At 37.8% G+C, this 12,597-nt stretch overlaps 1 protein-coding gene across 1 annotated transcript in view; it reads right to left on the bottom strand.

Annotated features, from left to right (window-relative positions):
• The window catches only part of PPP2R5C (protein phosphatase 2 regulatory subunit B'gamma), a 42,402-nt gene extending 29,805 nt beyond the window's left edge, over nucleotides 1-12,597 (bottom strand). The window contains exon 1 of the mRNA XM_005417888.3: nucleotides 12,406-12,597. Coding sequence (XP_005417945.1) covers nucleotides 12,406-12,499 — 94 coding nt within the window. The 5' untranslated portion in view covers nucleotides 12,500-12,597. The remainder of the gene's footprint in view (nucleotides 1-12,405) is intronic.

Genomic DNA, 12,597 nt, shown 5'->3' with positions numbered 1-12,597 from the left:
AAAAAAAAAGGCTGTTAGAATCAAATAAGCTATTACCAGACTAATTAAACAGCAACTGAAAAGAAAGAGGAAAAAAAAAAAAGGACAACACCTCAAGAATCCTATGGTTTAAAGGAGCCTGAAAGGAATGGGAAGCACATGTTTTGTCAGTCCCAGCATGAAGCTCAAAGCAGGTGCTTTACAACACTAATCCCCTCTGAAATCTCCAGTCACTGGGGAATCCAGCACTGGTGGCAGCTACCTCCTAACAGAGATTGCACCATGGTTTTGAGGATAGAGGAACTAAGTAATGACATTTAACTGTCAAAGACTTAAGATGGGAGATTTTAAGGACTGATTAATAACGAAATAGGAAAAAAGGTCTGCTGTCATTTTAAACTATTTGGCATAATTTTTACATACTAAACAACCCGAGGCACTGAAATTACTGCCAGTAACTTTCTTCTAGGTGTAAATCATAAGTCTGATGATGATAAGGGTGAATCAACAGTGAATAATATGCACACCATATTATCTAACGATTTTTCCAAAGCAGACCAATGCCACTCTGAACCAAGCTCTTGCTTTACAGAGTTTCATCAGAAGTCAATTGTGTTATTAGAAGCTATGTGAAATTTTTAAAAACCTCAAGAGGATATTTATAACATGGTTAAGAGAAATAAGGAGTTTTACACTATATTAAAACATTTAAAAACAGAAAGTGAAAAGTAAAAGCAACAACAGCATAAATATTTCAAAGGCAATGTAGCATAAAGAGGAAAACAGGAATGCTTATACAGAAATGACATGTGAAACAAGCCGAAATGGGCTTGAGCTAATGAAATGGAAATTCTACCTGAAAATTAGGGAGAAAAATGGCAAGGAGGATAATCAAACAGACAAAGGAAGAAAAAAGTGTCTTAACAGGGAAGGAGACAAACCAAACAAAGAACTCTCAGTAAAGCTTTTTGGCACACATACAGTTAATATGACAGCAAATCTCACTTTTAAACACAAAACACTAAAAGAAAATCCCTCAATTTCATAGCCACTAGAGTGTACTTGAATTCACTCTCAAGTTACCCAACATCTTCAAATGTGCTTGAAAACTTTAAAATAGTTTTAAAATATACGTAACAGTCCGTCTGAGAAAATGAAGCACTACTGTTGTGAGACCAGACCTCAGCTATATTCTGTAACATAACTGAAGTGTGTGGTGTAAGTCAGAAGAAAATGTGCATTAAGTAAACCGAAGAAACACATAAACCTGAATAAACCCTGCCACTCTGGACACTTGGATCAAGTAAGTATCAGGTAATCAAGCCTACCCATCTGCTGTAAGCAAATGCACAGTTTCCTTAAACACACCCAAACTCCACACACCAACCCCTAATTTTAGTCAGATACTGCTCTGAGTAATTTGTCAGTCAATAGTACCTGTCACACATCCGTGATAAATACAATTCAAAGAACACTCAATTGCCAAAATGTAAAATAACTCAGTTCCTTCTCCAGAGCCTGTCAGACTGCCTCCCCCTCTCCTCACTCCCTGTACATTTGCTAAACCTGGGGGCTGCTGCTTACTTTCTGCTAGATGCCAAAATTGGTGAATTTAACGATGACACTTAGAATAATCATTAACAAATATCACAAGCTGGGGTTTGTGTAGGCTTAGAAATAGATTACACAATAGATTACAAAGCAGGAAGGAAAGCCCCCCCAGATTTTCTGTGATCAAACCTGATGTGTTTCACACTCCAATGCAACCTAAAGCAAATACCCAGTCCCCATGCAGGAACTCTGGTTAAAGTTATAAGCACATCCTTGCTTGTCTGAAGCAAACATTTATTTTGAAATTAACAAAAACTTCCATAAACCTTCCTTGAGGACAACCCTGGTTTAGTTTTCTAAATTCTCCACTCTATTTAAAATTAGAAATAGGAAGGGTAAGTGTTTTTTCATAGAAAGAGCTTAAACAGCACAGGTCACACAGAGCCTGAGATGCAAACTAAGGTCCTGAATGGCTGATCAACGTCTAAATCACCTCAAATTGTCACACATCACTACAAGATATGCAAAAGTGTTTTCACCAGAAATCAACAGGGCTTTTGTGGTTTTCTTGAGAGCAATTTCTTAATAGACTTCAGTAGAGAGCAAGCCTATCTCTGGTACAGGGTGTTTTTTGTATGTATTTGAAGGGTTTTTTTTGGAGGGGGGGGGTAGGTGGGTAAGAGTTTTTGTTTGGTCAGTTTGGGTTTTTTCTTGTTTGATTGTTTGGGATTTTTTTGTTTGTGTTTGATTTTTTGTATCCACTGGGAAAAAAACCACCAATTCAGTGCATAGTTTTCCTCAATCACAAGGAAGCAGCACACAAACAATGATTTGGTAAGAAAATAAAGAAATATATTTAGAACTAGGTCAGTAAATTGCTTAGCAGTCAATGCTGGCCATGTCAAATGCTAAGAGCAATTATGAGCAGTTCTCTGTTAGGAAATAAAAATTGCCTTTCTAACAATGAAAATTTTGACTCAAACAAAGTAGAAAGTCAACTATGCCCATTTAAAAATACATGCTTTCAACATCTAAGAAGACTGAATAGACAATATACCTGCATGTTTGTCAGGAGTTAAGTGCATAATGATTTCCCATTTAACCCAAAAATTATGTAATAATCCTGCATAATCCAACATTATTTTCCTCACATCACATTTGTATGAAAACATACACATTTGCTTCAACAGATGTCTTCAGTCTCAGGTCATACTAATCTCCAGTCCCACAAAGGAATTCTAGCAAGAACTGAAAATCTACCTATTAGCAAAAGTGTCCCTATTGCTTAGCTGCCAGAAAAGCTGACATTCTGCTGATAATTTCCACCCCTTTCACACAGGAGAAAGAGTGAACTGCAGTATGGAATACATTTAAATTGGAGCCTCCAAGAAATCTGCAAATTTACAGGGCACAAACAAGTTGATTGTCTGTATTAGCTCTGAATCCAAGACTGACTCCCTACTACATGTCCAGAAGTCCTGGACACATTAAGACATTTTACTCCCAGCACATTTTTCAAAATATTCATTATTCTACTTACATTTCCCCTTTTTAACAGAAGACTTAATGTGCAATGAAAGCAACTTGTTCTAATTTCTTCCATTTAACTACAAGATTTGAAATGCTTTGTTCTGCAAGATACATTAATGATTACTGAGTTTCCAATGACATGAAATAAGAAAAGTTATGCAGTGAAATGTATGCTGAAAATTTTGCTTCTGTGAGGATGTGTAATATTCTGATTCAAAAGCCATAAAAATCTTAATTGTACTGGGACAAGAACAAATCAGTTTTTATTGCATGCAAACAACTTTAAGACAGTCCTCAAAAAACCTCTGTGGATCAATTTTTGGATTTTAAGGCACTTTATACAGATTAGATGTAACAGGAGCAAAAAGTATAAAAATATTATGGGAATAGGTTGGAAGAAAAGATCCATTGTTACAACTAGTTTGTCTGGAAAATTTTTTTGAAAAAAAAACTTATTACACCCAAAGAACAGACATCACATTGACTTTTTGTTGGCCTTGATAATTTTGTTCAAGTTTTCTTTCCAGTATGACTTGAATGAACACAGGACACCTTTGAAACATCACGGACATTGTTATACATTCACTTTAAATATAAAAGTAGTAACATAATTTGGTTCTAGAGGCTGTGTGAAGCCACACAGTTGGTAGATTTAATCCAAAATGCAAACTAAAAACCTTCCATAAAAATCTTTAAAATTAAGAAGTGCTTCAAATTGGTAGGCTTCTATAATCAGAAAAGTCCCAAATGAACAATTTTAAAATTAGTTTTTAAATTTTAAACTTCATGTATAATTTTTTCTTCATGAAATTCAGATCGTTATCAATAACAAGAGCAATTATGAAAATTGACACAAAACTGTCACTTCTACTACTGATAACAATGCAGAGTCAGATCCCACCCCTAAGTTTAACTATACTTTTATTAAAGAAAACTGCATTGGCAATTGGTTATAGCAGAAATGGTATGACATGATTTGTATGCGCATTATGTGGAATTGATTAAGGGATGCGCAGATGTGGCTTTAAAACATTGTGCACTCCAAGTGCCATTTATCTCAGTTTTATCACTTTAGACAGGGTGGTGCACACAGAGGGCAGCTCTGTGAGGCTGCAGAGACTCTACTTTACCTGTATGAGGTGTCCACCCCCAGCGCAAAGGTTAGAGCACAAAAGCCACCTCCCCCCAGATGAACATCTTGTCTACATATGATGCAAATAACCCTGTATTTATTAAATATTGCTGGTACTCCCTTAATCTGTGTGGTTTACAGTGCAGTTTCAGTAGCTAATTATTTGATAGCACATGGAATTAATTATACAGAAGTCTCAATTATTTATTAGAAGCTTCAAACAGAAGTGGAAATAAAAATTTTCCACAGAAACAGATGATACTTAATTCTTACCTTAAAATGTATTTTGGAGCAACCATCACAAAACAGTATGGATAAAAATTTGAGGGCATCCATTTTTGCTTCCTTGAAAGGGCATGCACATTATTCCATGAGTCAGTAAAAGTAATGTAAAAATTCCAGCTGACTACCTTCCTACAATTTCATGGTATTTTTAGCTCAACAAAAAGTCCCCTCTAGAGACATTTTACAGTCATGCCCTCAGATATTTCACATGCAGTGTGAACAATTAACATCCTCACTGTTTCCAGCAGAAGAACCCGTACATACACTCTTCATATTGGCAAGGGGTCTATATGAAGGTAAAAACAACCCAAAAAAAGTCAAGAAAGGAGGAGTGACAGAGAAAAAAGAGTAAAGGCAGTAGCAAGGTAAAATACACTCTCTGATAGAAAGTGCTGTATGGTAAGTGGAGAGCTAATAAGCATGTCACCATGCTAAAGGTAGCAGGAATAATAATTAAATAACCTCCTTTAAACCTGCTTTTGGTCAAATATTAAAACCACTCTGCCTGAGTTTCTTTGGTAGATACATTAAAAAACCATTGGTCTATGTCTAGCAATGCCTGAAAGTCCTTCCAAAAGATCTAGCAAAACAGTACAAGAAGTAATACAACAACAGAGCCATTTGTACCAGTATCAGTCCTTTGATAATTCAGGTGATTATCTAATGCTAACATATGAAAGTTTTCATAATTTGATATATACAAGAGGTCTAGGTTCATTAAGAACAGAACTGCTGCTTGTCCTTGAGGAAGATGGTCTTGGTTCTATTTTTTGAGGCAACACTTTTAGAAAGGAACAGTGGATGGGTTTCAAAGCTAACAATTAAGTGTACAAGTCATTAAGCAATATTAAAGAGCAGCAGGCTCAGAATTTTCTAGGAAAAGTTGGAAACTTTTGGCAAGATGGATGACTATGAGCTCCAGGAGTCAGGCCATGTACCTATGGAGTCCAGGTGGCTTGGCAGGAACGTAACAGCCCAAACACAGGGTTGATACCTGTTCTCACCCTTTCAAGTTACCAAATTATAACTGGCTAATGGGGGAGAAAAGGGAAGAACAAGCATTTTCATCTCCTTTAAATCTCAACTGAGGTTCATCCATTAGATCAAAACCCAACAACAACTACGACCCACAAGCAGGACAGAAGGTGCCTGCTGACCATGGGAAATTCCATTTATTGGATGGGAAGGACTAAAAAAAGTTTTGATGGTCTTTTGCATGGAAATATTTCCACAAAGGTACAAACAAGTCTTCCATTTTAAAATTTAAATTCACTCAGAGACGTAACACAGTTCATCACTACCATGGAAGCATCTCAAAAGAAAATGAAGATGTCTCCTCTATACACCTTTCCTCCCAGGAAGACTTTGCTCACTTCTTACAACAAGGAGTGACTGTACCTTAAATACTGACTGAATTTAAATGTGCTAAAGAATTAAAGAAAATTAAGATTTAAATAAACATATGTGCTCAGACTGAGTAAGTTCACCATCCTTAAAATACCTGCTTAGGTGGATGGTGCAAAATGCATTCAAAGGTGTAGATTATAGTTACACAGAAAATACAGAAGGAATAAACCAGATTCATTTTCTGCTGCAGAATATACTAAGAGAAAAAAACCAGTATCATGAAATGTGACTTTGAGATTTTTTGGCATGCTTTTATAATTGGAATAGGCTAGTTTCAGAGTATAATAAAATATTATTATCCCCCAAAAGGCAAACTCAGCACATGTAAAGGAAATTATGCTTGAAATGCATCAAGTTCTTGGAAAGTATCAGAAATTTGGTAAGTGACAATTATCCTGGGATTTTTGTATTTTTAACATAATGTTGTTATAATGCAGGAAGATTACTACAAACGTTGTAAGGATGTGTTAGAAATGACACTGTTCAACATTTTCATAAACACCACAGCAGATGAATAGCAAGGTCACACAGTTTGTTAAAAGCTGTGCTCATTGTCAATTCAAACTTGTCAAAAAAGGCTAGAGAAAAATCTCACAGTACTGAGGAAGTTAATTCAACCTAGTAGAGCTTTCCAAAAGCTGATAAATGTAAAGAAATGTGGGTGAAATAGCTGTCTGTGTACATTTATTAATTCTATCTTATCAGAAGGTATGGACTGCTGCTGAGCTTCTAACTGAAGATTTAGAAATGAATAAAACATTCTTTTAGCATGCCAGTGTTTTTAATACCGCATGCAGTTCCAGTCATCCATCTTTAACAGTTTGCTAAAACATGATAAGAATAATTTAAAACACTATTAACACCAAAAACTGCGAGTTAACAGAAGTAAAAGTACTACTAATAGGCATGCTAGCACCAAGTATTAAAATGTTTGCCTTAGTAACTAAAAAGAAAAGAAGGGGCATAAAGAGAGTTTACAGTAAGAATATTGTTCTTTGATCTTGAAAAAAAAAGATGTTTAAATTAATATTGTAATATTTTTACGCTACAGCAAGGTCAATAATTTTTAGGTCCCACAAGAACCAAAGAATGACAGAATCATAGAATAATTTTCACCACAAGGGACAGTAATTTCTGCTACTCTAATCCCCACTGCATAAACCCAGCTGCTCTCCAGTCAAAGTATTTCCAATTACAGAGATTTCACAGCCCCTTCTGGAATCTTGTTCCAGCTTTTAACCATTTTTATGGTGAAAATATTTTCGCCTTGCGTACAATTGCAATCTCCAGAGTTTGCCGAGTCATATTGGTTACTTCTCATTCACCCACTGTGGATCTCTGAGAAGAGCATGGCTCTGTGCTCTACACCCTCCCATCAGTTAGTCAAGGATCAAATCTCCCCTTAACCTTCTTTCTTTTAGGCCAAACAAATCCAGTTCTTTCAGCCTCCTTTGTACATCATGAGGTAAATGGTTGCTGTTCTGTGTGCTGAGTTTGGTCTGCACTACTTCTGAAGCGAGAGCTTTGGGCTCTGCTTCCCTTTTAATTACAGAATGGATAATTTTTTTATTCTTCTTTTAGCTCAGACACAATTCCTGCAAAGCAACAGTCTAGCAACAGTTTTTAGCAACTGTGGTTACACAGAAGTATTTTCAGGTCAATTATTTTTCAAGACAAACACATGATGGATTCTTTCTAAAATGAAAGTGCCAAGCTTTTCTCCTTTAAGATATAAATTGCCCAACTAAACAAAGATCTTTCACCACCTTTGAGGAACACGCAAATTTCTATCCAAATACTCGGATATTAACATCACAGAAACACTACCACTGACATTTTTTGCCCTGAAGAACACTACGTAAAGGTGGAATCTGAAATACCTTCCATGATCCCTCACACAAGATGAACAAGCAGCACACAGAAAAAATGACAAAGTTAACATAAATCATCTTTGAAAAAAGTCAAAGCATCTTCCACAAAATCTAAAGTAACTTAAATAATGCCAAGTCAAATCTGTCAAAAAACATTTGCTGCTCTGGAAGGCAAAGGAGAAGGATGGACAATGAGATAGTGAAACATGTTATGGCCTAGAGGAAGCATCAGTTTGAGTTAACATAGTATCAGGGTGTTCTCACCTTTCTTCCCACACAATTTTCAGTATGTCTTGCAAGACATCCTGAAAATAACTTTTGAAAAGCATGAACAGACATTACCAGTTCCAGCCAGTCAGCAACCAAGCCATTAAAGTAACCTTTACATTCTAATTCTGCCACTGCAGATCAGAACAGAGTTTTATATGCATTTTGTTCAAAATATGTCTTGAGTTCATGGAGACATTGGCATCTGGGCTACTTCATCCTCTGACAAAACAATATTAAGGGATTTTTGTCATAAACACTGGTATCAACACATTTTCCTAATGAAAAACATCTCCTTCCCCCTGAGGATTCATATTCTGCCTACAGAATCAATTACTATTATTTTCTACCTGTTACTGCACGCTGTACTACAGTTATGGTTTTGAACACTCAACAGTAAATATGAACTGGTAGCTCTGAAGTCTAGTGGCAAACATTTACTGTTTGTCCTAATCCATGCAGCTTTTACAGCTGCTTTCTCTGACTGAAGTGCTGAGATGGAAATCAAAATGTTTCCGTTCCCCAGGCCTCACCTTGTTTTGTGGCTCACCCTGTCAGGGCCCTGAATTCACTTCCATCACCCTGGGCCTTTGGCTGCCTGAAGGGCTCCATATGGAAGGATGCATCCTGAAAACACCATCCAGATCTGCTTCCCTCCTTGCTGTAAAAATGCTAAATTCATGATACCTAATAACCCTCTGTGCTGTCTTAATGTCACCTTGATTGCAAGTGGCCTGTCAACGCACAAAGATCCTGAAGGAGCTCTCCATGCAGATATCCCATGATGAGTTCCTTCAGCTGCATTTGTTTCACAAGGTCAAGCCTCCATCCAAGATCACAAACCACAGCAGTTATTCCATGGCTGTAACAGCTGCTTAAACTGAAACCGTAATTTTCCTAGAAGCCTTAAAACATTCCAATACAACTAAGTTTTCAGTTGATGATGGCAAGAAGTGACAATCAACTCAAGGGCATAATGCTCAGCTACCTTTGTACTCTAGAAAGACCAATGCAGCAGCAGCATAGCTCAGATCCCCAGGAGAGCTTGTTGCTGACTAAAGACTCGCTACCCCAGCAGGCCAATCACTCTCACTGAGCCAATGTTTTCAGCACAAGCAGATAACATACAGCAATGATGCCACACCACTTGCATTTAGCGTGGATTAGGCTCTTTTGGTGCTTGTTATTTTCCACCAGTGGGTCAAAAGTCACCTGCATTTCTGATTTCTACACGCTGCTTTTGAACAACTGCCAACAGCCTACAGTTGTGACAAAGGGCATAGTCTTGCAGTACCTGAATGAAGAAAAGAGAGCAGCTATTCTGACACTGAGCAGGCTCAGCTGATAGTCCTGTGGCTGCTGAACAAATGCTCAGTGCAGAGGGACACCAACCTGGGAAGTCAACACACCGGGATCCAGATCAGCGAGGCACATGACAGGACAACCACACAGCTGCAACCCAGCTGAGGCAACAACCAAGGCCACAGGCCTGAGCCTAAAGACAGCTCCCGAATCAAAGGGGAACCCCAACACACTCATAGTTCTTTCCACAGCAGTCTGACTCAGGGTTACGTGGCTGCACCATACCCAAGATGAACTTGAGTACAGGCAGCCAGATGAACTGCTGGAGGATGGGGTATTTGTGGCCATGACACCTCCTACCCTACAAGTACCCACTGCTCCTTCTTTTGGTGATGTTGGAGGTAATGGTGTCAGCAATGGCAGTCAGTAAAATTCTGATATTTTCTATTCACAAGACTTTAACATAATTTTTAAAAATCACTTGCATCTTTTTCCAACTGTGTTGCTTAGGTAAAGCTGTAAGCAACCCAGACAACAGAGCTCCTTACAGTTCAGGATGCACAGGACAAACAATGTCTGGCATGACATTGTTGCTTGCTAAAAATTTCCTTTTTATTCTGCAAATGTTACGTATTTCATATGATCCAGGTACAGAAAGTACTTTGGAATTAACTTTATAAGTAAGATTGCAATTTTTATTCTCAATGAAGTACTAACAGTATAGCCCACAAGGCTTCACATATTTTTTAGAAGTAAGATTGAGTTCAAATATGGTACCTACATCATCTCAAAATTTAGAAAATTTTATGGAACTGTTGCTTAAGAAAATTTTTTCTATTTCAACAAACAATATCTATGAGAAACACCCAAGGGGCACCCCTACCCCCTGTCCTTGACCTTGAGGTTTTAGCTCTTACAGTTGCCAAGAGGAACACTTCTACTAGAAATTTAATCTTATATTAAAACAGATGATGAAAAAGGACAACTGTAAAAGCAGCATGCATTGGAACAAACAGTAATAAAGTGTCATTAGTCTTCAGAATTACCAGCTAATTTTTACTGCCATTAATTTTGTATGTATTGCTCTGACAGGCTTCATTTTGGAAGCATCAGCACTGGTACCATCAGTGCAGCTGGTGACATGAGGTACACATAAAAAACCCAAAGGAACTTCTGAGGTACAGATGAAAAACCCAAAGGAACTTCTGCACACTTCAGGGTGTATGAAAGAGATGCTTTGCTCTCCCAGTGCCAAGAAACTCCTCTGGGCTATAATACCAGAAACCCATTTTATTTCCTGCCACCCGAAAAATGAAAAACAATCAATCTCCCAGTAATTCTTTAACTGCTCACAAGAAACTCTACTCTCATAATCCACTGAGAAACTGTAACCAACCAAACAGAAAAAACCCATACCACCCAAAAAAACCCTAAACCACAGACCCCTTTAACTTCTTCTTTACTACTGTATTATTCAGTGCACCAAAAATGTAGGTCTTGGGAAAGTAAATTTCAGAATAGTTTCTTAAAATCCATGGTTTCCACAATTATGTATTACATTGGAGCAAAGGCAGGATAAGAACTTCAATGACAAGAACCTTGTTATCGTATTGAGACAAAGGATTAAGGACAATCATTGCAATATTTCATCATTCTGATTCCAACCTTCGTTTGTTTTCCTAACTTGACCCTTTAAAAGATTGTGCTTTTCCCCTTCCAAAAGGCAGCACCTAACTGAAAATTAAGATGATTTGTACAGAATGAAAAGCAAAGGCTTGTCCACAGGTCAGGCATTTCCATTTATATTCCCTTGACAATGAGCATAGTCCCTATTTGAAATCAAGGGAATTTTACTGCATTTCCTCCCCAGATCAAAATTCGTTTTCTAGAATTTATCCATCACCACTTCAGACAGAGCAGGTTATGGCTCTTTTAAAATGTAAAGAGAAATAATGATTTTTAAATATTTGAACACCCATGTTCCTACTTAAAAGAACAGACTTTTGAACAGTTGGGGTTTATAAACTTCCAAAGCAAAATTTTTTCAGTGTATGGAATATTAATTTAAAAAAATTTCTTTCCAGTACTGACACCTAGCCTATGCCAGGTGAAAGCTGAGAAGCAAAGGTAATTAAGAACGGTATCAGCTATGTTTCTTGCATATAAATACCATTGTTCAAGATGGGCTCATCCCAGCTAATACATGTTCTGCCTTCATAAAGTTCTAAACCAGAAACACCCTACAGCAGATATTAAAAAAAAGGACTGGTTGCTTAAGAGCCAGATAAAAAAACACACCCAAACCCCCCACAAACACAATGCAAAATTTTACTACATAAAAAATACAGAACAAGAGATACACACTTGATATTGTACAGAAGTGTCATACCAACATGTATGTTCAAATTATGTAAAATGTAATTTGCAACACACTAATTCTATAAACCCAAAAGAACATATTTTGTGAAGAACTGAACATTCAGAACTGCACAACACGGCAGGCACACAAGGGCTTGCTTGTTAAAGCCAAACCGCATCTCTTCTAGGAAATGCCTTCTAAATACATAAAGGATATTTTCATAGTAAGTGCCACATCTCTTTCCCCCCTCCTTCTCTGACACTTCCAATTCTTTTACAAGCTGCAGTGCACTTTAAGGCAGCTCTATCTGAACAATTCACACAAAAAAAGGCTTTGAAGCACACCAAAGGTTTGCCCTTATTCTCTAGAAACGGTATAGGGATAACTTGGCTCTTCCCTGCCCCCCTCAGTACCTTTCTGGGGTAGTGACTTCACATCCTTTGACATCAGCACAGCTTGGAAGGGGGATGGGAGAGTTACGGCAGAAAGCTGTAAAACCTGCTTTTAACTATGTATGCAATGCCACCATGAATTCTCAAATCTTCCCCGAACACATTTAATAGAAAATGGGTTTTGCTCTCCGCCGGTTTTACCGCGGCTGTAACAGACCGAGAGGGACTGAGCTACAAAGGACTTCCTGCTCCCCTTCTCCGAGCTCTACAATAGCCATTTATTCGCTCGTCAGAGGGTCGCGATTCACTCTCGCACGCACAATAACTCACCTCTAATATGCAAAAGGGCCACGGGCTGGAACGGCCCATTGGAATTGGCTGCGTCAACCACCATCCTGCTGCCAGCTCTATTACATGTCAACATCTAGGCTCCAGCAGGCACGGCACTGTATTCCTTAAGGCAAGAAACCAGCCTCCATTTTAGTTTAAAAAAAGACAGAAACTGAAGCGCTCTGCAGCTGG

This window comes from Geospiza fortis, unplaced genomic scaffold (assembly GCF_000277835.1).
Source record: "Geospiza fortis unplaced genomic scaffold, GeoFor_1.0 scaffold23, whole genome shotgun sequence".
Classification (NCBI taxonomy): Eukaryota; Metazoa; Chordata; class Aves; order Passeriformes; family Thraupidae; genus Geospiza; species Geospiza fortis.
This window is presented reverse-complemented; position numbering and strand designations above follow the sequence as displayed.